General features: G+C 40.5%; 1 protein-coding gene across 5 annotated transcripts in view; it reads left to right on the forward strand.

Moving 5' to 3' along the window:
• Positions 1-27,242, forward strand: part of LOC127415801 (E3 ubiquitin-protein ligase TRIM9) — a 260,197-nt gene that overhangs the window by 201,530 nt on the left and 31,425 nt on the right. For all 5 annotated transcript variants that reach the window (XM_051654752.1, XM_051654751.1, XM_051654753.1 and 2 more), the window contains 2 exons: positions 12,663-12,801; positions 23,099-23,402. In XM_051654752.1, coding sequence (XP_051510712.1) covers positions 12,663-12,801; positions 23,099-23,402 — 443 coding nt within the window. The remainder of the gene's footprint in view (positions 1-12,662; positions 12,802-23,098; positions 23,403-27,242) is intronic.

Here is a 27,242-nt window from a genome sequence, read left to right on the forward strand (position 1 = left end):
TGAAGCGGCCAGTCATGCTCACTTTCGATGCATCCTGTTATGGACTTGGAGCTGCATGCCTACAGGATGGAAAACCTGTTGCGTATGCATCTCACACTTTCACTTACACAGAGCATGCTACGCGCATATCGAAAAAGACCTGCTGGCTGTTGCGTTTGCTGCACCAAGTTCAGAGATTATGTGTATGGCAAGCTTACAATCGTTGAAACGGATCACCAGACTCTGGTGACCATCTTAAAAAAGCCCATACACACATTCCCTGCACGACTGCAGAGAATTATGCTTCAGCTACAGAGCTGCAACATCACTCTAGTGTACAAGGAAGGTAAACATGTATCTCACAGATACATTATCACACGCCCCAAACACAGCTGAAAATGACACCTTTGAAGTCCTTCAAAGGTGTCATTTTCAGCTGTTTGGGGCGTGTGATAATGTATCTGCGAGATACATGTGTTTACATCTCCACAGCCCAACTGGAAGAACTAAAAAAACACATAGCAGAGGATCTACAGTCTCAGCACTGTCATTCAAGGCGGGTGGCCCACCAAAGAAAATCACATCCAGCCTTCAGTACATCTATTCTTCAGTACAGTACATCCATTCTCCGTGACATATTCGAGTGGCACGGCCAGCAGTACCATGTGCTCATTGACTCATGCTCTGAGTGGTATGAAATCGACCTCCTTCGTTAGACAACATTGTCAGCTGTAATCACAAAACTAAAGGGACACTTCTCTGTTCATGGCGCACCGCACACCCTCATCTCTGACAATGTTAGACAGTAGGGTACAATGGAGCTAAAGGCTCTGCGGGGTAAAAGGCTCCTTTGATTTTATTTTCTCCCAAAACACTAAATATCATATCATAGTTTGTCACTATGCACTGCAAAATATTCCCAATCCATGAGATCTTTGCATGTAATGTCTAAAGTTTGATTTTGAGGTCATTTGATCTAATATTCAAAGAGCCCATATTATGCTAATTTACAGGTTCATCATTTTATTTTGGGGGTCTACTAGAATAGGTTTACATGATTTAATGTAAAAAAAAAAAAAAAAACACAATATTTTTCTTAACATTACAGCTTGTAGTGATATAATTATATAAGACTCTTGAGATCGACCATTTTGTTACACAGTTTTAGGTAAAAGCCAGCCCACAGCTGAACAGTAAACCCTTACCAAAACAATAACATTAAATAGCAAGTTAGCTGAGCACTACCGTGGATTGCAGACGTTAAATGACTGTTTGTAAAAATAAATCCATCTCCACACTTGATCACTATTCATGATAGTAAAAACTACAATCTGCATAATTCTACACAAATGTTGGTAAAAGGGGGCCGGAGCTGATTAGCAAAACTATTTCAACACAATCACATTAGCTAGCAGGTTAGCAGAAGCCTACACTGTGTGCACTGGGTGTACACCGTAGCTACAACACAAAACTCTGCATTTGAACTCTCAGTAGCAGATAAATCCACAAACAGGTGGAAGTCAACTTACAGGTTGTGATCCTAAAGCGCCAGATTGTCCCAACACAGTGGGAACTGCACCGTCTTTCAGGAGTAATCGTCTTGAAAATTTGCCATTGGTTGTGGTTGTACGGCTAAATAATTAAAATAAATTTTAACCACTGATGCTTCAATTTGTCTGCCTTTGGAAGTCCAAACAAAGAGGTTTTGCTTTCGCAGTGAAGAAAACAGCGTCTTCTCGACATGGCGACAACACTAACCCAACTCATCCTGGCCTCGGCTATAACTACGTTTGTTTGAGGGTGGGCCAAAGTAGCCTTTAGGCGGGCATTATGGAAATGTGTTACATAGTGGTGTAGATACTTTACGGAAGAAATGGCTGGACTACAAACAGCCCGTTTCTTGTAGTTCTTGAGCAGTGTTGTCTGTGGGAGAGAATAACTCCCTTTTGCATGGACTTTGTGCTTTGTAACTTTGCAGACCTTTGACATGTACAAAAAGCTATGTTACACACTAAAGGAAAGGTAAAATCTCAAAAAGCATAATAGGGCCTCTTTAATAATTTTTAAAATGTTGCAAATTTATGTAGCTAATGAATATCCTGGAAATTATCATATTTATTTTGAGACAAAATACTTATTTGTCATATTCAGTTTTGTTTAAGGTGATTTTGTCAACATTTTTCAATAACTGTCCAATAAGTGAAAGGATGGTATTTGGGGTAAAAAGCCCCCAGTTGCAGTGGCTAAAGGCCCCTATTAAACATAGTTTTTTAAGTGGGGCGAATTGATTGAACTGCGTTCCTACTCCATTCAGTACAATGGGAAAGTATACAGGAGGAACCGCCACCACATTCTTCCAGTTGCAGAACCCCCAACTTCACAGCCTATCCTGGACTCTCGTGGACTCTCAGAACACCAGCCCACCTATATCAGACTTTGTTCCCCCTGCACCACGCACACCACAGCAAACACACACACAATAAGTACCCACATATACACCAAGTCACACTGCACACTCCCCCTCAGAGGTCAGCAAGGCACCTTACAAGGCACGTTCAGGCTTCATCTGTAAGCCGATTCTGAAATACAGTGAATTCTAGTGACTTTAAAGTGAAAAAACACTGTTACCTGTACCAAATGTTTATCAAATGTGTGTAATATGTTCATATTTAATATGACCATATTATGCTCTTTATTGATATGTTTTTCCACAGGCTTTACAGTGTCAGAATTTGAGCTTTGCAAAGACTTATCCACTCAAAGTTATTCATTCAGTCATGCACTTTACTGGATGTGTTGTTATAATGACATTTAATGTTCAAATCAAATCAAATCAAATCACTTTTAATGTCACACAACCATATACACAAGTGCAATAGTGGGTGAAAGTATTGGGTGCAGATCCGAGCAACATAGCAGTCATGACAGTGATGAGACATATACCAGTTTACAATAAACAGATTTACACATCACAATTTACATATCTAATATACACATAATTACACACAACGCAATATACAAATAATAATATACAATGTACAGTATACAATACACACAATATAGAATTCACATACACACAATATAGAATACACGTTATACAATAAAAATAGTATATATAAAATATACAGTAGGTTTTTGTGCTGTATTGACATTCAGGCTGTCGGTTGATAGTCAGTTGCCAGTGTGTTGTTAAGAGAGAATATAATTTATGACAGTCCAGTGTGAGATAATAAGATTGATAAAGTGCAGTGCTGATGTACAGGTGCATCTCAATAAATTAGAATGTCGTGGAAAAGTTCATTTATTTCAGTAATTCAACTCAAATTGTGAAGCTCGTGTATTAAATAAATTCAATGCACACAGACTGAAGTAGTTTAAGTCTTTGGTTCTTTTAATTGTGATGATTTTGGCTCACATTTAACAAAAACCCACCAATTCACTATCTCAAAAAATTAGAATATTTTGACATGCCAATCAGCTAATCAACTCAAAACACCTGCAAAGGTTTCCTGAGCCTTCAAAATGGTCTCTCAGTTTGGTTCACTAGGCTACACAATCATGGGGAAGACTGCTGATCTGACAGTTGTCAAGAAGACAATCATTGACACCCTTCACAAGGAGGGTAAGCCACAAACACTGTTCACAGAGTGCTGTATCCAAGCATGTTAACAGAAAGTTGAGTGGAAGGAAAAAGTGTGGAAGAAAAAGATGCACAACCAACTGAGAGAACCGCAGCCTTATGATTGTCCAGCAAAATCGATTCAAGAATTTGGGTGAACTTCACAAGGAATGGACTGAGGCTGGGGTCAAGGCATCAAACACACACAGACATGTCAAGGAATTTGGCTACAGTTGTCGTATTCCTCTTGTTAAGCCACTCCTGAACCACAGACAACGTCAGAGGCGTCTTACCTGGGCTAAGGAGAAGAAGAACTGGACTGTTGCCCAGTGTTCCAAAGTCCTCTTTTCAGATGAGAGCAAGTTTTGTATTTCATTTGGAAACCAAGGTCCTAGAGTCTGGAGGAAGGGTGGAGAAGCTCATAGCCCAAGTTGCTTGAAGTCCAGTGTTAAGTTTCCACAGTCTGTGATGATTTGGGGTGCAATGTCATCTGCTGGTGTTGGTCCATTGTGTTTTTTGAAAACCAAAGTCACTGCACCCGTTTACCAAGACATTTTGGAGCACTTCATGCTTCCTTCTGCTGACCAGCTTTTTAAAGATGCTGATTTCATTTTCCAGCAGGATTTGGCATGTGCCCACACTGCCAAAAGCACCAAAAGTTGGTTAAATGACCGTGGTGTTGGTGTGCTTGACTGGCCAGCAAACTCACCAGACCTGACCCCCATAGAGAATCTATGGGGTATTGTCAAGAGGAAAATGAGAAACAAGAGACCAAAAAATGCAGATGAGCTGAAGGCCACTGTCAAAGAAACCTGGGCTTCCATACCACCTCAGCAGTGCCACAAACTGATCACCTCCATGCCATGCCAAATTGAGGCAGTAATTAAAGCAAAAAGAGCCCCTACCAAGTATTGAGTACATATACAGTAAATGAACATACTTTCCAGAAGGCCAACAATTCACTAAAAATGTTTTTCTTATTGGTCTTATGATGTATTCTAATTTTTTGAGATAGTGAATTGGTGGGTTTTTGTTAAATGTGAGCCAAAATCATCACAATTAAAAGAACCAAAGACCTAAACTACTTCAGTCTGTGTGCATTGAATTTATTTAATACACGAGTTTCACAATTTGAGTTGAATTACTGAAATAAATGAACTTTTCCATGACATTCTAATTTATTGAGATGCACCTGTATATTGATCGTGAGAGATCAAGAGTTCAAAAGTCTGATTGCTTGGGGGAAGAAGCTGTCATGAAGTCGGCTGGTGAGGGTCCTGATGCTACGATACCACCTGCCTGATGGTAGCAGTGAGAGCAGCCCATGGCTTGGGTGGCTGGAGTCTCTGATGATCCTCCGAGCTTTTTTCACACACCGCCTGGTATATATGTCCTGGAGGGAGGGAAGCTCACCTCCAATGATGTGTCTGGCAGTTCGCACCACACTTTGCAGGGCTTTACGGTTGTGGGCGGTGCTATTGCCGTACCAGGCAGTGATGCAGCCAGTCAGATGCTCTCTACAGTGCTGGTGTAGAACCGTGTGAGGATGTGATGGTTCATTCCAAACTTCCTCAGCCATCTCAGGAAGAAGAAGCGCTGATGAGCCTACTTCACAATGGCCTCAGTGTGGACGGACCATGTGAGTTCTTCAGTGATGTGGACACCGAGGAACTTGAAGCTGCTGACTCTCTCCACCGGTGCTCCATTGATGGTGATGGGACTGTGTTCTCTGTCTTTTCTCCTGAAGTCCACCACAAGCTCCTTTGTCTTGCTGACATTGAGGGAGAGGTTGTGCTCCTGACACCAGCGTGTCAGAGTATGCACCTCCTCTCTGTAGGCCGTTTCATCATTGTCAGTGATCAGACCTACCACCGTCATCATCAGCAAACTTAATGATGGCATTGGAGCTGTGTGTTGCCACACAGTCATGTGTGTACAGGGAATACAGGAGTGGGCTGAGAACACAGCCCTGCAGGGCTCCATTGTTGAGGGTCAGTGATGTGGAGATGCTGCTGCCCATTCTAATCACCTGGCGTCTGCTTGACAGGAAGTCCAGGATCCAGCTGCACAGCGAGCTGTTTAAGCCCAGAGCCCGGAGTTTCACATAAAGCTTGGAGGGCACTATGGTTTTGAATGCTGAGCTGTAGTCTACAAACAGCATTCTCACATGTGTTCTTTTTTTCCAGGTGGGAGAGAGCAGTGTGTATTTTAGATGCAATGGCATCATCAATGGGTCCAGTGATGGAGGCAGCACAGAGCAGATGTAATCTCTGATTAGTCTCTCAAAGCATTTGCTGATGATGGGGGTCAGAGCAACAGGATGCCAGTCATGTAAGCAAGTGATTTTGGATTGCTTTGGTACAGGCACAATGGTGGACATTTTAAAGCATGTGGGGACTACAGACAAGGAGAGGGAAAGGTTGAAAATGTCAGTAAAAACACCAGTCAGTTGGTTTGCGCACGCTCTGATGATGCGGCCCAGAATGCCGTCTGGACCAGCGGCTTTACGGATATTCACCCGTTGGAAGGATCGGGTTACTTCCGCTACAGAGACAGAGAGTGAACTAACCTCTGTAGCTTCGGCCACGCGAGCTTTCTCCGCGACGGCGGTGTTATTTCCCTCGAAACAAGCATAAAAAGTATTTAGCTCATCCGGGTGAGAGGCAGCAGTGTTCACGGCGGAGTTTTTATTCCCTTTGAAGTCCGTGGTGATATTAATTCCCTGCCACATGCTTCTAGAGTTGGTGGTGTTAAACTGTCCTTCAATCTTGTCCCTGTACTGGCGTTTGGCTGCTCTGATAGTTTTACTGAGTGTGTAACTGGCTTGTTTATGCTCCTCCGCATTCCCGGAATTAAAAGCGGAGGTCCACGCAAACAGTGCTATATATCCATGGCTTCTGTTTGGGGTAGATCCGTATTGTTTTGGTTGGAACAACGTCCTCTATGCACTTTCTGATGAAACATGTTACGCTATCAGTGTAAATCTCGATGTCGTCATCAGAGGCGGACCGGAACATCTCCCAGTCTGTGTGATCAAAACAGTCTTGTAGTGTAGAGTCTGATTGGTCCGACCAGCACTGGTTCGTTCTGAGGGTGGGTGCTTCCTGTTTCAGTTTCTGCCTGTAAGCAGGTAGAAGCAGAATGGAAGAGTGGTCTGATTTGCCAAATGGTGGGCGGGGGAGGGATTTGTAGCCATCCCGGAAGGGAGAGTAGCAATGGTCCAAACCCGGTCCCCTCATGTGTTGAAACTTATGTGTTGGTGGTATTTTGGTGCAATTGATTTAAAATTAGCTTTGTTAAAGTCCCCGGTCACAGTGAACGTGGCCTCAGGGTGCGTGGTTTCCTGCTCACTTATACTCCCATACAGTTTCTTGAGTGCCGGTCTGTGTCGGCTTGTGGCAGGATGTACACTGCAGTGATAATGACTTCTGTGAATTCCCTCGGTAGTCAGAATGGTCGACACAGAAGCATGAGAAATTCCAGATCAGGAGAGCAGAAAGACTTGATAGATTGTACGTTCCTCTGATCACACCAGGATTTGTTGATCATAAAACATACACCACCACCTCTGCTTTTACCTGAGAGGTCTTTCGCTCTGTCCGCTCGGTGCACGGAGAAACCCGCGGGTTCGATGGCTGAATCTGGAATCTCAGCAGACATCCAAGTTTCTGTAAGGCAGATAATGCAGCAGCCCCTCGTCTCTCGTTGGAAAGAGATCCGCGCTCTCAGCTCGCAGAGCTTGTTGTCCAGAGACTGAACATTTGCCAGTAGAATACTGGGTAGCGGGGGTGGATTTGCACGACATCTTACTCTGATGAGAACGCCGGCTCTATTTCCCCTTTTCCTTCTGCGTTTCCGTGGCCGGGCTGCCCAGACAAAGGGCTCCGCTGGCATGTTTGTAAACAGCGGGTCGGCATTGAGGTATTTAAAGTCCGGTTTTCGGTGTGCTATTGCAGATCCAATGTCCAAAAGTGTTTATCTGTCGTAGACAATAAGGCAGACAACATCCAAGACAAAAAAACATAGAATTGTAAACAAAACAAACAAAAAACTGCAGTGTTGTGTCGGAGCTCACAACGCAGCAGCCATACTCAGCGCCATCTTGAGTCCATACAAGATAAACAAGTCCATACTTGTTCATACTAGTCCATACTAGTCCATACAAGATACACGAGTTCATACTTGTATAAACAAGTATAAACTCTTGTTTATACAAGTTTATGCTTATTCTAGTGTTAATTTTACTTAGCATGCCTGTTCCATCTTTATATAGGAGGCCCTAGATAAAGGAAGGCGATATAGATAATTTGTGTGAATACTCACACATATTCTCTACTATTATTTTAGGACAGTTTAAGATACCGTAGTTCATACGAGCTCAAGAAATCTATACGTGCACACGTCTTAGTATACTAAGTGTGTGCGTAGTTGGGATTACATGGTTTCTTTGCAAGGCAACAAAGTTGTTTTGGATGGAACTTTACACAGATAAGGTTAGTAAGCAATTTTATCATACTAAAATCACGTTAACATGTGTAATGTTTACATCTTGTGGCTTTAATTTAAAAAAACGGTGTGTATTTTAGCATTTATGGACTGGCCCAATTCACTTCCTAAGTGCCTTGCTTATTTATTTATTTTTCTTTTTCCAAATAAAGGTTGAAATTATTATTATTTTATTTATTTATTTTTGTGGAAATTAACTTTATGCCACAAATGCTGTTAATTGAGCTTAACTTGTTTTGAACCTGGAGCAATCCTTTAACTGGACCAGTGCTATTGGAGCTAAAGAAGCTAAATGTATGAGACCATTGTTGTCAGATTTAATTGCTGATTTTAAATATGTTCTTGACCAACAGGTTTGGATATTACATTTCAATTGTATTGAATTTTATGTCATTTAAGTCAATGAATCTCAACTGGTGGGCCACGACCTAAGAAAATGCATTCCATATATTTTGTTGTTGACGAAGTCAGTGTGCCTAGTAAAACAGTATTTTGGTGCAAATTCATCTGTCATTTGGTGGAATCTAACCAAATTAGGGAGTTGCTAACAGGTTGTGTGACATGTCCTCATCCTCAAAAACCATGAACAACTATGTAAGGTAAAAGGGTAATGCTTTAGAATACTGTTTCATACTTAATAGGTAACTATGCAGGAATTAATGCAGGACAAATTAGTAGTACATTAACACTTGTCACTACTATTAACTAATGTAGAAACACAATTAACTAATCAGTAAGTAATAGCGATCTGATGACTATGGTAGTTCACTGTTAGCTAATCTGTATTTACAGAATTTTATTTGCCTCATTGAGAACTATTAACTAACTATGGGTAAATTAAAATAACTACCAATTAATTTCTCATCACAACATTAACACCTCAAAATCTAGTGTCTAAAATGTGAACAATTATACAACATGAAATTGCATCATCAGAGATGCACAAGCGTCATATGTTCTTTAACCAAAAATCAGTTATGAACGTAACACCACTCTAAATCACTGGTCTAAAGTGCCTGGTAAAGTATCATTACTAGTCTGCTTACCTTAAATAAAGGGATGTTGTACTGTATGTGTCCAACCTCTGTATTATTTGGTGTATCTTTTGTAATCATAAATGAATAACTTGAGCATGTTACATACAATAGTATATAATGAGTTCCTCTCAATAATTACTTAGAATAGGAAAGTGAAAATTTTGGTTAACCCTTAGTAATGAGTTGTGTTACCACACCCATATGAAAAAATTACTAATGATCTGGAACAGTATTCTAAAGTGAAAATCATGGTAACTCAACAATAAAAAAGATTTTATTGTGTCCTTCCTTATGAGTAAATGGTTATCTTGAACAGTATTATAAAGTGAAAACATATTATAAACCATTAATAGTAACTGAGGTGTTACTGGTCAGTTATGAGTGAATACTACATTTTATTAATGTAATCAGATACAAACAGATCAGTTACAAAAACATTCACACATATTCAAAACATATTCTTGTGACATTAAATTCCTTGACCATATAATGCATAATACACACTTTATTGGTGTACAATATCTTTTATCAAACCTAGAGCAGGATCAGTAGCGGTTTTAACCACCACACAAACCATGCAATTGCATGGGGCCCCGGACATCGGGGGGCCCCCGGCCCGAGTAGGAAAGCTCTGCAAAAACCGCTTGAGGGATGACATGTTGTTCTGGGTACACACGTGAATAGGCTGTTGTCTGCGGTCTCGGTTAGGGTCAGTAGGACTTTGGCTTCGGGTTTGTAATTTATGAAAAAAATATACAGTGAAAAATATGCACTTGTTTCGCCCACACGCGCTTACACAGATATACGCAAAAGGATGAGGGGCCGTTCACACTGAATGTGTTTTTGCGTGTATCTACTCTGTTTTTCCATTGATTTTCTATTTAAACACACGCTGGACAAACGTCCTTGACTGCTGTACCGCGTCTCGCTATTTCTTCAGTGTCTCACGCAGGACCGACACATTTTTATACACTGTGTCAAATTAAAAAGAATATCAGGTCTCAAAAACGCATGTCGAGACACCTGCGTTCTGTTTCATTAGCTGTGCTGTGTCTAGATTGTTTTTAGCTCAGGTGTCACAAAGATTTAACATTTTGAACAAGTTCAGGTTGCAAAGAGGTGACTGTTACTTTTTAACATTAATCCAGGTTATTCTGCACCAAGCAAAGTTTCAGCGCTTGATAAATGTTTTTTTGTTAAAAAATAATGTTTTTGTTTTTTCTTATGCTCTAGTGTGTTGAGGGTCCGCCATGGCTTGTATGTTTACTGTTACAATACTGTAACGAATGTTGCCTACGATGCTTAGCCTACATAAAATACAGCTTATTGCAACATGATGAACAACACACTGCTGCATTAGTATATAAGCTCCAGGTGAAAGTAAATAAGACAGAACTATATTACTATTGTATAGGCTACAACAAATCCTCAAAGTAATAATAATAACAATGTATCATATTATAATGACAATCTGGACAACAATAAATAATTGTTGAGTTATAATATTAATATATGCTGTAACAACTGAATTTCAAAATGTTACTGGGTGAATTAGTAGGTTTTGCACACCCTGTTCACACACACACACAAAGTGTTTTGTAAACATATATGTAGGTAAATATTGCTTTTTTATCACTGTATTATGGAAAAACTGGAAAACATGCATTAATTATCTTTAACTACATTTTTATGTCATTAAACATTTTGAATGTACTTGGCTACAAGGCTGATAGGAAGAATTTAAAATTTTAATTTAAAATAAATTGTAATTTTTTTAGCAACATTTTTCAGAATGGGGCCCCAGGTTGGTTGGTTGCTTGCTTGGGGCCTCAGAAATCATAAACTGAGCAGGATATAATGCTTTTAAAGGCTGGTGCTCACAGTTGCAGCCATGAACGAGTGCCGGTTTAATACACAGCGATTAGTGTAAACATTATTTCCACAATTGACTTTAAAAGCATAACATTACAACGTACTGTAAAAAAATAAATAAAGTGTTGGCAAGCAGGTGCGCTGATCTCCAAAAGACTTAACTGGAAAACTTTGCTGCTCTGTGGCTGATTCCACCTGTCTGTGCACTTCCACCCTGAACAGTTAGTCCACTCAATAGCTTTCCAGAAATACTTTTGAATACTCATAAATTATGTATTAAATGCTTACATGTGTTTATGTGCTCATCGAGACGCTCAGACGGAGCGGCGCAAGCAGAACGGTCAAGTTTTAGCCCTGCCCACCTCCTCAGCTCCAGCTTCGAATATCAAGAATTCTGATTGGATTAGAGGCTTGATGGACATGTAGTTTTACAGTTTAGATTATTTAATTCATTAAGTTATTTAAATATAGAAAAATGCAATTTGTATAAAAATGACTTGAATACACCTCTCCTATGATTATATACCTATACATATACTGTAGTTTATAATGTGTTTTCACTTTATAATACTGTTCAAGATAACCATTAACTCTTAAGAAAGGACACAATAAGATCTCATTCTTTAGTAATGCATTACCATTATTTTCACTTTAGAATACTGTTCCAGATCTTTAGTAATTCCTTGATATGGATGTGGCAACACCTGACTAATTACTAAGGGTTAATCAAGATTTTAACTTTTCTATTGTAATTATTGAGAAGAACTCATTATGTACTACTGTATGTAACTTGCACAAGTTATTCATAAATGATTACAAAATATACCCCAAATAATACAGAGGTTGGAGACATACAGTACAACATCCCTTTATCTAAGGAAAGACAACTAGTTATGATAATTGACCAGGCACTATAGACCAGTGATTTAGAGTGGTGCTACATTCATAACTGATTTCCGGTTAAAGAACACATGATGCGTATGCATCTCTGATGATGCAATTTTATGTTGACAATAAAAGTATAATTGCTCACATTTTAAACACTGGATTTTGAAGAGTTATTGTTGTGATGAGTAATTAATTAGTAGTTCTTTTAATTTACCCAGAGTTAGTTAATCGTTTACAATGAGGCAAATAAAATTCAGTAAATATTGATTAGCTAACTACCACAGTCATTAGACTGGTATTACTTACTGATTAGTTAATTGTGTTTCTACATTAGTTAATAGTTGTGACTGAAGTGTTAATGTAGTACTACTCATTTGTCTTGCATTAATTCCTGCATAGTTACCTATTAAATTTGAAACTGTATTCTAAAGCGTTACCGGCAAAAGAAAATATGACCCTAACTACATTAAAGATGGTATTTTGTTGAGTCTTGATGTCCAATATAAAATCTGGGACCTTTTGCAAAATAAGATGGTAGTCACAAATTTAAACCTATTTACGTTATTTTGCTTTTTAGCTTGTAGAATGAGAGATTTCCTGCTTCTCTTTAAAAGTTCTAAACCTTATTTTATAATTCATGACAAATATGCAGCTTTTCCTTATATCTTATGCAATGTGATGTTTTTGTAGATGATTTTCACCCTTGACTCTAAGTCTCATTCACTTTCCCTGTCTTTATTCCATTGATCTATATCTTCCAGGAGGTATACATGGGTAAAGAGACCGTCTGTACAGTGGACGGCCTTCATTTCAACAGTTCGTACAACGCTCGCGTCAAAGCTTATAACTCTACTGGTGTGGGAGCCTACAGCAAGGTTGTTGTTCTGAAGACATCTGATGGTGCGTGTTCTGTGGTAACTTTTTCACACATTTTCTTTAATTTACCTTCGAAAGGGTCTCTGAGAATCCTTGAATCTTTTTCTTCTATCTCACTCTTGTATGCACACACACACACTCAATTTCTCTTTCATTCTCTGCAAGTTCGCCATTATGTATTCTCTTTTTTTCTGTGTGGCCCATGTTCATAAAAAGGAAGAACGCCTGCTGTGAATGTTCTCTTTAATTAGTGCCTGAGGAAAACTCATCTCTCATCACCCTTTAGCTGCTCTGCAGAGATATACAGGTGCATCTCAATAAATTAGAATGTCGTGGAAAAGTTCATTTATTTCAATAATTCAACTCAAATTGTGAAACTTGTGTATTAAATAAATTCAATGCACACAGACTGAAGTAGTTTAAGTCTTTGGTTCTTTTAATTGTGATGATTTTGGCTCACATTTAACAAAAACCCACCAATTCACTATCTCAAAAAATTAGAATATGGTGACATGCCAATCAGCTTCAAAATGGTCTCTCAGTTTGGTTCACTAGGCTACACAATCATGGGGAAGACTGCTGATCTGACAGTTGTCCAGAAGACAATCATTTACACCCTTCACAAGGAGGGTAAGCCACAAACATTCATTGCCAAAGAAGCTGGCTGTTCACAGAGTGCTGTATCCAAGCATGTTAACAGAAAGTTGAGTGGAAGGAAAAAGTGTGGAAGAAAAAGATGCACAACCAACCAAGAGAACCGCAGCCTTATGATTGTCAAGCAAAATCGATTCAAGAATTTGGGTGAACTTCACAAGGAATGGACTGAGGTTGGGGTCAAGGCATCAAGAGCCACAACACACAGACATGTCAAGGAATATGGCTACAGTTGTCGTATTCCTCTTGTTAAGCCACTCCTGAACCACAGACAACGTCAGAGGCGTCTTACCTGGGCTAAGGAGAAGAAGAACTGGACTGTTGCCCAGTGTTCCAAAGTCCTCTTTTCAGATGAGAGCAAGTTTTGTATTTCATTTGGAAACCAAGGTCCTAGAGTCTGGAGGAAGGGTGGAGAAGCTCATAGCCCAAGTTGCTTGAAGTCCAGTGTTAAGTTTCCACAGTCTGTGATGATTTGGGGTGCAATGTCATCTGCTGGTGTTGGTCCATTGTGTTTTTTGAAAAGCAAAGTCACTGCACCCGTTTACCAAGAAATATTGGAGCACTTCATGCTTCCTTCTGCTGACCAGCTTTTTAAAGATGCTGATTTCATTTTCCAGCAGGATTTGGCATGTGCCCACACTGCCAAAAGCACCAAAAGTTGGTTAAATGACCGTGGTGTTGGTGTGCTTGACTGGCCAGCAAACTCACCAGACCTGAACCCCATAGAGAATCTATGGGGTATGTCAAGAGGAAAATGAGAAACAAGAGACCAAAAAATGCAGATGAGCTGAAGGCCACTGTCAAAGAAACCTGGGCTTCCATACCACCTCGGCAGTGCCACAAACTGATCACCTCCATGCCACGCCAAATTGAGGCAGTAATTAAAGCAAAAGGAGCCCCTACCAAGTATTGAGTACATATACAGTAAATTAACATACTTTCCAGAAGGCCAACAATTCACTAAAAATGTTTTTTTTTTTATTGGTCTTATGATGTATTCTAATTTTTTGAGATAGTGAATTGGTGGGTTTTTGTTAAATGTGAGCTAAAATCATCACAATTAAAAGAACCAAAGACTTAAACTACTTCAGTCTGTGTGCATTGAATTTATTTAATACACGAGTTTCACAATTTGAGTTGAATTATTGAAATAAATGAACTTTTCCACAACATTCTAATTTATTGAGATGCACCTGTATAAGATCTTTACTGTAGACAGTGAGACTTCAACTTTGAAAACACAAAACTAGTGGGTGACCCATATGGGTTTTTAAGGCCTAATGCCGACTGTTGATATCTAGTGAGCATGCAGCCAATGACTGATGTTTTTCAAACAGTGTACTGTATGTTTTCCAACGAGTATTATTTGTAATATTGTATTGCACACCCAGCAAACGTACTCATCTAAAATGAGGAACATAGGAACATAGCAAGCAATTTGTCATACAAAAGTCGTCATATTTTTTATAGCGCTTTTCACAACACACATTGCGTTAAAGCAGCTTTACAAAAAATTATGCTGTAACAGAAAATTATGCTGTTAAAGTTCTCATTGTGCAGTTCAGTTGAATAACGAGATTAAACAAAGCTTGCCCTAAAAATTATTGTCATTATTGTCAAAATGTCCACTCTCTCATATTCAGCATTGGTATGTCAGATGGTTCATTCAGATAGTTAATTTAAATTAACTAGTTCAAAAAACGATTCATTGTCTCTATGCAGATGACTGCACGGCATTCTTTTTTGTAGCAAAATATACTATAATATTTGCTACATTCGGTACACTATTACGTTGGTTATATCAGTTTTGGGTAAATTAGTCAAAAATGTAATCCACTACAAATTACTAATTATTTCTCTAAATTTGTACTCAGATTACTTCACTGATTACTTTATATAATAAGTTATCACAATACTAAATAATTTACTTTTGATTACTTTGTAAAATATTTTATAGTTTTTGTTTTTCCTCAGTAAATTCAAAATAATGTATAGGCTATATTTCTTCCTTATTCATTGTCACACATGCATTCAGCACCACATGTTTCTCCCTTATAATGATTAGTTAGTGACTCTAGTGACTCTTCGCAAACACGTACATATGAACATAATTCATATTTTACATGTATTCTACATAAATAATATTATTTTAGGAATAGCCTATGTGTAACCCAAGTAATGTACTTAAAAGTAATTAACTTGATTGAAAGTCAGTAAATGTTATCTGATTACAATAATTTATAAAGTAGTACTTACACTACTTTTTGACTTAAAATATTTAGATTACAGTAAGTAATTACTTTGTAATCAGATTACACCCGATTTCTGCACCATAGGGGCACCAAACGGAATTGCAAAAAGATGACCATTTTCAAACAGGTATCTCGAACATTTCTCCCATATGCCATTGGTCAAACAAATAGTCCCGTCCCAAATTCAAATGCCACTGTTTTAGTAAATGCTGCTGTATTGGGGCTGGTCAAGGTGCTCAAACCAACATAGCAATGCTTTAAAAGTGCCAGTGTTTACACTTATGGGGAGAATTAATCTTACAGTCGCCTCTTCATATTAAATTGGGATACAAGAAAATATTTGAACATTGAAAAAATTACACTCTTCACATTTAGTAGTCCAGCAGTTAAATGTGCTCTGGAGAAGTGGTTTTCAACTGGTTTTGCTTGGGGACCCAGATTTTACATTGGACATTGTGACAAGGTCTATGACATTCTTCTCAAGCAGGAAACGAGGGCCGGGTAAACGTTCAATGCAAGTCTTTTATTTTACACACATTCTCCTCTAACACAACAAGGTTTGCTTTTCAGCACAACACAAAACACACAGAACACTCTGCTGCATGTGTCTCTCTCTCTCCCCCCTCTGGCAGACTGGACTGCTTTTTTATATCCCTCTCAGCTCTCACTGCAATCTCAAACAGCTGTTATAGATAATTTCCCACAGGTGTCAATCCTTACCGTTCTTCTTCTCGTGGCCTCGCTCTCTACAGACATCGCTCGGCCACGCCCCCATTATCACATACACACATCACCCGACCCAGGCCGGGGAGCCATCCGGCCTGTGACTTACCAATCCCCCCAACCCCCCATTTCTAGAGAGGAAATCCGACACAGCAATCTGCGCCCCTGGCCTGTGGACCACCTCGAACTTAAAAGGCTGGAGAGCTAGATACCAACGGGTACCGGAGGGTGAGGACTGCCCACTTGATGGCCAAACACTCCTCTATCATGCTGTACTTAGTCTCCCTCAGTGAGAGTTTGCGACTAATGTACAGCACGGGGCGCTCCTCCCCCTCCACCATCTGGGACAGTACCGCTCCCAACCCCCTGTCCAAAGCGTCCGTCTGCAAGATAAAAGGGAGAGAGAAGTCAGGAGAGTCCAATAATGGCCCACCGAAAAGTAAAGCTTTCACCTGGTGAATGCCTGCGTGACATGGATCTGGTTTCCCTTTTTTAGTAAGATCAGTCTGCGGGCTGGTGATGGTCGAATAGTTAGGCACAAACCTAAGATAATACCCAGCCAGCCCCAGGAACTGTCTCACCTCCTTTTTGGTCTTTGGTCTCAGGCAAGCTGCAATCGCTGCAGTCTTATCAATTTGGGGCCGCACTGTCCATGACCCAAGTGGAAGCCCAGATACCGTATTTCCACCCGTCCAGTTGCACAATTCTTTTGGTTTGCCGTGAGTCCTGCCAGTCTCAGCGACTTGAGGACAGCCCTCAGATGCTGCAGGTGCTGCTGCCAGTCACTACTGTAAATAATTATATCGTCCAGATAGGCAGCGGCATGCGGTCTGAGGATTCTGTCCATGAGCTGCTGAAACGTAGCCCCGGGGCCCCGAACAAACCGAAAGGAAGGGTGACAAATTGGTTTAAGACAAACAGTGTGGAAAATGCTGTTTTTTTCATGGGATATGGGAGTTAAGGGGATGTGCCAATATCCCTTTGTCAAATTCAGTGTCGAATAAAAGTGAGCCGCGCCTAACCAATCGAGTTCATCAATCCGAGGCATTGGATATGCATCAAATTTAGACACGCAATTACTTTTCTATAATCCATACAGAACTGGACCGAGCCATCACACTTTGGAACCAGCACCACCGGGCTGGCCCAGTCACTGTGGGATTCTTCTATTACCCCCATATCTAGCATGGCCTTTAATTCTTCCCAAACCACTTTTTTTATGTTCGGATAATTGGTTGGGACAACTGTGTACCACTGCCCCTGGGGTGGTTTCGATATGGTGCTCTATGAGTTTCGTATGACCGGGAAGAGGCGAGAACACGTCAGAGAATTCTCCTTGCAACCTGGCAACCTGGCAACCTCTGTGACTTGAGACTGTGAGACTGTATTGAGTTTTGTTTTTGCTGTTTGAAGGTCCCTACTCCCAATTTTCCCGTATGACGTCGAGCACGCTGCGCGGATGATGCCCATACAATAATTCAAATGGGGAGAACCCCGTGAAGGCTTGTGGGACCTCTCGTACTGCAAATAATAGGGACTCGAGCCACTTGTCCCAATTTCGAGCGTCTTCATGCATGAACTTACGAATCATATTCTTTAGTGTCTGATTAAATTGTTCGACCAAGCCATCCATTTGGGGGTGGTAAATGCTGGTCCGAATCGATTTAATCCCCAATAATTCATACAGTTCACGTAGTGTACGTGACATAAACATTGTGCCCTGATCAGTGAGGATTTCTTTTGGAATCCCCACATGAGAGATTATTCTGAAGAGTGCCTCTGCAACACTACGTGCTGAGATGTTGCTCAGAGGTACTGCTTCCAGATATCGCGTTGCATAGTCCACCAGAACCAACACAAAGCGATGCCCGTGTGCCGTCCGCTCTAATGGCCTGATGAGGTCCATGCCAATTCTATCGAAGGGGACCTCAATCAATGGGAGGGGGCACAATGGCGCTTTTGGGGTGGCCGCAGGATTCACCAACTGCCATTCACGGCATGCCACACACCACCTGCGAACATCCCCGCGAATGCCAGGCCAATAGAAACGGGCCATCAGATGGTCTAGTGTTTTTCCCTGCCCTAAGTGACCCACAATCAGATTATAATGAGCCATCTGGAATAACATTTCCCGGCTCTTCAGTACTAACAATTGGGTTGTATCCTCCTTAATAATAAAAAAAAAACAGATATGCGAGTGCAACATCTGGCTGGAGGCGTTGACCATCAATCACTTTCACTTGATCAAAGGCGTAAGGGTCTTGTCTCGCATCTGCACCAGAGGGAAAAACTTCCCTTTCCCTTACGTCCTCCTATGTGGAGCTGACATAGACGGCCCTGGCTCTGCCTCCCCAGCCAGCGAGTCACAAACCACACACTGATACGCTTTGTTGCAGGACCCATCCACACACATTCCCCTTAATAAGGCAGTAAATGCCGGCCAATTCATTCCCAAGATTAGTGGATGGATAAGGCAGGAATTAACCGGAGCCTCAACACTATGATTTGTCCCTGAAATTTAATAGTGACCATCACTACAGGGTAATTTTGGATATCCCCATCCACACACCTTACCTTCACCCTCCAGCTTGGGTCCAAAGCTTCGGTCTGAACCAAGCTTTGGTGAATGGAGGTTTGATTACAACCTGAATCCACCCAGGCTTGATATGCTTGATCGGGGGTGGCCTGTGGCGCATCGGGGACCCGGACCAATGTCTGCACCTCCTTCGTGAGGCATCGGTCCTGAAAATGCCCAGGTTCCCCGCAGCTCCAGCAGACCAGCCCAGACTTCATGCCCACACTCGTGGCAGAGGGTTCACAAGCCTGCGGGGGGAGAGCGGATAGGGTTAGGGGAAACTTGCAGGCTGAATGGCCCACGGGACCAGGGAACCAGTTTTGGGGTAGGAATTCCCTGTTTCCGGGGAATAGGAACAGGATGAGGGGGAGGGAGGAGAGAGAGAGGGAGAGAGAGAGAGCGAAGAAGAGGGCTCGCCAGCCCCGAATACACCGCCAAATTGTCCTCTGCCAGCTTGATCGCCTCATCCAGCGACACCGGTAGGTGGCACTGGACTCAATCCACCGTTCCTTTTGGTAGTCAGTTGATCAGCTGCTCCAGCACCACCAGGTTGACTACGGCCGTGGCGTCGCATTCTGCTGCCAGCAGCCACTGCCAGCAGGAGTCACAGAGCTGTTGGGCAAAGGCAAATGGTCGGCCGAATAGTTGTTGGGCTGCCAGTTGCTCTTCTCCTGACAGCAGCAGCAGCAAGTGGACCACCCACTGGGACTCTGGCCATCCCGCTGCTTCCGCCACATGCTCAAACAGCTCCACGAATGCCTCCGGGTCATCCTCTGGCCCCAACTTGATGAGCATGAAGTGGGTCATGGTGGGGGCAGTGGCCGAGGTCACCCCAGTGGAAGCCCCCTGGGGTATCACGCTCCATAGCACCTGCCGGTCCTCTGTTTGAGCTTGAAGGATAACCTGGAATCGCTGCTTCTGTTCTTGGCGCAGCTCAAGCAGAGCTTGATGTTGCATTTGGTGGATGCTGGCGAGGGTCTCGATTAGCTCTGCGAAGAGCGAGGACTCCATGACAGCATAACTTCCTCCAAATCCCGGATTTCGGCCCCACTGTGACAAGGTCTCTGACTTTCTTCTTGAGGAGGAAGCGAGGGCCGGGTAAACATTCAAAACAAGACTTTTATTTTACACACTTTCTCGTCTAATACAACAAGGTTTGCTTTTCAGCACAACACAAAACACACAGAACACTCTGCTGCATGTGTCTCTCTCTCCCCCTCCAGCGTACTGGACTGCTTTTTTATATCCCTCTCAGCTCTCACTGCAAACACAAACAGCTGTTAAAGATAATTTCCCACAGGTGTCAATCCTTACCGTTCTTCCTCTCACAGCCTCGCTCTCCACAGACGTTGCTCGGCCACGCCCTCCATTACCACAGACAAGTGGCGATCTACCATAGTAAAAAAACCTTTACTTGTATTAAATATATCCTGGGTCACACTTTCTTGTATCTTGCATAGTTTTGTTTGTGGTCTTCAAGTATAAATGCATGTATCAAATTATTTTTGTTGTTGATGTCAACAACAAAAGATACAGGAAGTCCGCCCCCCCTTTTAAAAGCTGATGAGCATATATGAGCTCCTAATATATATTATCCAGTTTATTTCCTAATTTCAAACAGAACATATATTACACAGGAGGAAAACTTTTTTAATAATTTGTCTACAAGTCTCGGAGGTCCAGGCTTCAAAGCCCTTATAAAGTCATATAAGCACAGGTAAAACCATGATGGCTCCTCATTACCATGGTTAGGTCAATGTAAATAAAATAAAAATAAAAATGTATTATAATTTTTATAAAATGTAGTATAGATTCTACCTAATAGATTATTTAATATGAAACTACAAAATTTTCTGTCAAAATATCAGTTACTGTTACTACTGTAAAATCATGAAACAGTTTTGTCAGGGTGATGATGTGTAATTAAAATTTAATTTTCTAGTTTAAATTGCTATGGATGAAGTCAGACCTCTCAAACAGGCAGCCCCAACATTATAAACAGCAGTGAGGTGGAACAGAGCACCACTGTGCTAATGCGCAAAAATATTTTATTATTATTATTATTTATTTAATTACACATCACTCTTACAAAAGTGTTTTACGATTTTACAGTAGTAACAGTAACTGATATTTTGACAAAAATGTTGTAGTTTCGTATTAATAATCGTAGCTCAGCAAGTAAAGGCGCTGACTACCACACCTGAAGTCGCAAGTTCGAATCCAGGGCGTGCTGAGTGACTCCAGTCAGGCTTCCTAAGCAACCTGAGTTGGCCCGGTTGCTAGGGTGGGTAGAGTCACATTGGGGTAACCTCCTCGTGGTCGCTATAATGTGGTTCTCGCTCTCGGTGGGGCGCGTGGTGAGTTGTGTGTGGATGCCGCTGAGAATAGTGTGAGCCTCCATACATGCTAGGTCTCCATGGTAATGCGCTCAACAAGCCACGTGATAAGATGCATGGATTGACTGTCTCAGATGTGGAGGCAACTGAGATTCGTTTTCAGTCCTCTCTGAGGACTTAGAGCGCATTGGGAATTGGGCATGCCAAAAATTGGGGAGAAAAGGGGAGAAAATCCACAAACAAACAAAAAATAATCATTTCATATTAATTAATTTATTATTATTATAAAGATTATTATTATTATTATTATTATTATGAAAAATATATTTAAAGGGCTTTAAAGTCTGGACCTCCAAGAATTGTGGACAAATTATGAACAAAGTTTTCCTCCTGAGTAATATATGTTCTGTTTGAAATTAGGAAATAAACTAGATAGTAAATATAATTGGCTCATATATTCTCCTCAACTTTTAAAAGGGGGAACAGAAAACTTCCTGTATCTTTTGTTGTTGACATCAACAACAAAAATTATGTCACTTGATACATGCATTTATCCTAGAAAACCATGAACAAAACTATGCAAAATACAAGAAAATGCAACCCAAGATATATTTAATATAGGTTATGTTTTTTTACTATGGTGGGTAGCCACTTAATGTCCAATGAAAAATCTGGGTCCCAAAAGCAAAACCAGTTGAGAACCACAGAGTGTTAGTATTGAGACAATGTCACTAAGCTCAATAACACTTACATTTGTAGGATGTGGATGTGAGTTGGTGTGTGTGGGAAAACCAGTTTAAACATGAACCTAAACAACAGCTACTTGCAGAGTTTAACAGCACGTGCAAGGCTTTGATGCTAAAATAGTCTAGCGGTCACACCGCTGCTGAATGAGAGAAACTCCACTTCTAAACGAGCATACCAGTGTCATACCTTGAATTTTTCATTTGTTATTGAAAGAGTGAATATGTTTGTATATACAGTATGATCAGCGAATGAAGATGACCTAAACTGTTTTATATCCTAATTAGAGATTCCGCAAGTGATTTTGTTTAAAATATTTTTGCATAATACTGCCTGACAAATTTAAGTGAAAAAAGTAACAATCCTAGACTAGGTTATGTTCGGAATAGCATACAAGCATACTTCTCTTACTATTGTGGCTGTATGTAGTACTGTGCAAAGTATGCACATTTCTTGTAGGCATAGAATATCTGGCTGACCTACTACATTTGCCAAAATCAGCAGTATACACCTCCATGTTCCAACAACAATGGACATTGGACCCGATGTCAAATTTCAAAGTGAAAAAGGAATCTTTGAGTTTTTCTCATCCAAAGTGATCGTATCACTTCTGAAGACGTGGAATATACCACTCGAATCTTATGGATTACTTTTATGCTACCTTTATGTGCTCTTTATGTGCTCTTTAGAGCTTGAAAGTTTGATCCCCATTTTGGAAAAAACACCTTCAAAAAAATTGTCATTTGGGTTCAGCAGAAGAAAAAAATGAGGAATGGCATGAGGGTCAGTAAATTATGAGAGAATTATAATTTTTGGGTGAACTATTCCTTTAAGGGGATGGTGGACCAAAAATTTGGTGCAATAACCTAGAAAACCACTGTGAGATTTTGTTTTGATCAAACTCTTAACTGACTGGTTAGCTGCTTTTTATCTGCAAAATATGTGTTTTTTGAACAAACATAATTTGTGACCAAACTGAATTATCCTGGCTATCATGAACTGTGTGCTAATGCATTTATTTTATATTCCATTTGCAGTCGCATGGTTCACCTTTGACCCCACATCAGCTCACAAAGATATTGTCCTGTCCAATGAAAACCAGACGGTGACCTGTAACAGTTACGATGATCGGGTGGTGCTTGGAACCGCTGCCTTCTCCAAGGGCATACATTACTGGGAACTTAGCGTGGATCGCTATGACAACCACCCTGATCCTGCATTCGGTGTGGCACGGATTAATACGTTGAAGGACATGATGCTAGGGAAGGATGATAAGGCCTGGGCCATGTATGTGGACAACAATCGCTCCTGGTTCATGCACAACAACTCCCATACCAACAGGTATGCATCTTGCACTCTTGATGCATCTTCTTCTTCCATAATTTTTTTTTATTAATAATGTATCTTAATTTACTTGGGTGGTGGTAGACTTAAAGAGCTAGAAATATTTGGTACACATTGCTGCTCAGTTTTACCAAGAATCACACACTTTGAAAAGAAGAGGGTGTCTGACCTAAGCATTTAAACATAGTTTTTTTTGTTTTTGTTATTTTATGTAACATTTACAGAAGGCATTGGTAAATTTGAAATCAGTAATACCAAAATAGTAGAACAGAGTGGTTGCTCATTCAAATAATGACATTGCAGTCTCTGTAAAAAATACAGACAATGCTCAGGGACAAATTCACTAAACAGTTGCGTTACTTTTACATTTACATTTAGTAATTTAGCAGATGCTTTTATCCAAAGTGACTTACAAATGAGGAACAAAGCAAGCAATTTGTCATACAAAAGTTAAAAGTATCTGCAGTATTGCTATAGAAGCTAGTGCAGAAGAAAGAGACAGACAAGGATTTGTATTATTATTATAATTATTATTAATATTGTTAAATAGTAAGTGCATTTAGTGTGGATTGGTTAACTGCTTGCAGAACAGATGTGTTTTCAGCTGGTTCTTGAATGTTGAGATGGTATCGGTAGATTGTGTGGAGGCTGGAAGCTTATTCCACCACAGAGGAATAGAGAAAGTGAATGATCGTGAAATAAATGTTGTGCCTCTTTGCGACGGGACTATCAGGCACCGCTTGTTCATTGACCACAGAGAGTGAGTTGGGAGTGGGACATAGACCTGGAGGAGTGAAATGAAGAGGGTGCAGTTCCATTGACTGTCCTGAAGGCCAGCATCAAAGCCTTGAATTTGATGCGGGCAGCAACTCGTAGCCAGTGGAGTGAAATCAAGAGTGGGGTGACTTGAGCCCTCTTTGGCTGATTGAAGACCAGATGCGCTGCTGCGTTTTGGACCACCTGCAGTGGCTTAATCGTACTAGCTGGGAGGCTGGCCAACAGATCATTGCAGTAGTCCAGTCTTGAAATGACCAGAGCTTGCACCAGGAACTGTGCAGCATATTCAGACAGGAAAGGTCTGACTTTCCTGATGTTGAAAAGCATGAACCTGCAGGACTGGGCAGTCGATGAGATGTGGGCGGTAAAATTAAGTTGGTCATTTTACAACATTCCCAAGTTCCGGGCTATCCTGGTTGCCATTAGTGTAGTTGAAACAAGATGAAAAGAGAGGTTGTGGTCAACAGATGGGTTTGCTCAGATCATGAGGAGTTCTGTCTTGGCAAGGTTGAGCTGAATGTGGCTTTCCTTCATCCAGGCCAAAATCTTAGAGAGGCAGGCAGAGAGACAAGCTGAGACAGTGGGGTCATCTGGCTAGAACAACAGGTCAAGCTGTTTATCATCTGCATAGCAGTGGTAGGAATAGCCATGTGCCTTAATGACCAGTCCGAGTGATGTATTGTAGATCGAGAAGAGGAGGGGTCCAAGCACTGATCCATGAGGAACACCAGTGGTCAGCTGGTGTGAGTTGGAAACCTCTCCTCTCCAGGTGACATTGAAGGATCTGTCTGTGAAGTATGACTCAAACCATCCATGCACAGTTTCTGTGATGCCCAGGTCAGAGAGAGTGGACAGGAGGATCTGGTGGTTTACTGTGTCAAAAGCTGCAAGTCAAGTCAAATTTATTTGTATAGCACTTTACACAACATACATTGTTTCAAAGCAGCTGTACATGAAATTGTTATAACAGAAAATGAATTAATATAATGCCAATATTAGATATTTATGTTTAGAACTATTAGTGGTTAAAGTTAGTAAACTAAGTGTTGTGTGTATGAACTATAAGTTTTAGTGTTAAAGTCCTTGAAGTCATCCCGAATTAACTGAGGAAATACATGTATATATATTGTCTTTTGATTTTGGCCAATGAATGCTTTTATTAATGGTTAATTCCTTTTCTATGTAGTTATTTTTTTGTGTATTGTGTATTGTCCCAGGGGGCGCTAGAGAGCACCGTATGGAGTTTTTTTGTGGAGCTCTCCACATTCCTCGATTATGTTTAATTTTTTCAGTAATTCAAGCAAAGTTCCACTCATATTAGCTACATTTACATCTCACAGACGTCATGGCGAAGATCAAATCCAAGAAAGGAGATAAGACATTGGAGGAAACTTGTGAACAACAAGCCAGTCAGTCTGACGGGGCTCAGGCTTGCTCTCATGCTAGCGACCCTAACGTTAATTTATCAGACATTATTCTCGGGTTGGTGACATCACAATTGCAAGCTGGAATGTGCGTGATCTGAACGGTTAAGCTAAGAGGGCTAAGGTGTTCTCATATTTAAATTCTATCCCAGCCAACATTATGTTCTTACAGGAGAAGCATATTAAGCATGGCGAGCAAAAACACCTTTGCTGTCGTTGGATTTTGCAGGTATTCCAGGCTACATTTTCACACAAGGCCAGAGGTGTGGCTATACTTTTTTGTCTGACTGTTCCTTTTGTAAATTTATTAACAGTAATTGATCCCAGTGGTCACTATATCCTCATTACTGGTTTGATTTCTTCAAAACATTTTACTTTACTAAATATTTATGCTCCTAATTTTGATGACCCCCATTTTTTTTTTTTTTTTAAGTATTTAACTTTTTACCATCCACATCAAACACACATCTAATTGTAAGTGGCGACTTCAATTGTGTTTGTATCCTATTTTAGACAAATTTCCAGCTCAAGTTAACTCTTCTAATTCCACAACAGTCATTAAACATCTTACTGAATCGTTAGACATTGTAGATATCTGGAGGTTGCAACACCCCACCGATAAGGAGTATTCTTTTTTCGGGTTCATAAATCATATTCCAGAATAGATTTATTTTTTATAGGTTCCAAATTAATATCTAATGTTTCCTCTTCTAAGTATCACAGCAGAGCGATCTTGTATGAATCTAAGGCCTGCATTCAGCCCAAAGTAATTTCCAACTTCCTTCAATCTCTACCTCTTCCAAAATTGAGTAAAGCTGATCAGGAAGCATTGAACTCTGAAATTACTATTAAAGAGATATTTGATGCTATCAAGTCCTTCCCTAATGGGAAGGCCCCTGGGCCTAATGGGTTTGGAATTGAATTTTATAAAAAGTTTGAGGACAAAATTGCTCCTTTTATTCTTAGAATGTTCAACCATTCATTTGACAGACAGCTTTTCCCTTTATCTATGTACTCTGCCAACAATTCTTTATTTTTAAAGAAGGATAAATATGAAACAGAAACATCTTATCATCCTGTCGTCCTTCTTAATACAGATGTGAAAGTGTTTAACAAAATTCTGGCAGTTAGATTAAATGTATTTCAATAGTCATTCATCCCGATCAATCAGGCTTCATCCCCAAGTGATTTTCATTTTTAATATTAGGCATTTAATGAATATTATTTATTCGAAACATGAACATTAGTCTAAACTAGCTATTCTTTCCCTAGACGCAGAAAAAACCTTTGACCAGATGGAATGGAATTACATCCTAGCAACCATTAAAAAATTTGATTTGGGAGACAGATTTGCTTTATGGATCAGGATGCTCTATTCGCAACCAAGTTCAGCAGTACTAACCAACTTAGACAAATCGCCACAATTTCTGTTACACAGGGAAACATGGCAGGGGTGTCCACTCTCAACCCTGCTGTTTGCCATTGCTATAGTACCATTGACATTAGCCATAAGACATCATCCACTGATTATGGGCCCTAATTTAGGTCATGTAGAGCATACTATTTCTCTCTACACCGACGACATTCTTTTGTATTTGTCACATCCGGAGCAGTCCATTACACCCTTGCTGGACCT

This window comes from Myxocyprinus asiaticus, chromosome 25, assembly GCF_019703515.2.
Source record: "Myxocyprinus asiaticus isolate MX2 ecotype Aquarium Trade chromosome 25, UBuf_Myxa_2, whole genome shotgun sequence".
NCBI lineage: Eukaryota > Metazoa > Chordata > Actinopteri > Cypriniformes > Catostomidae > Myxocyprinus > Myxocyprinus asiaticus.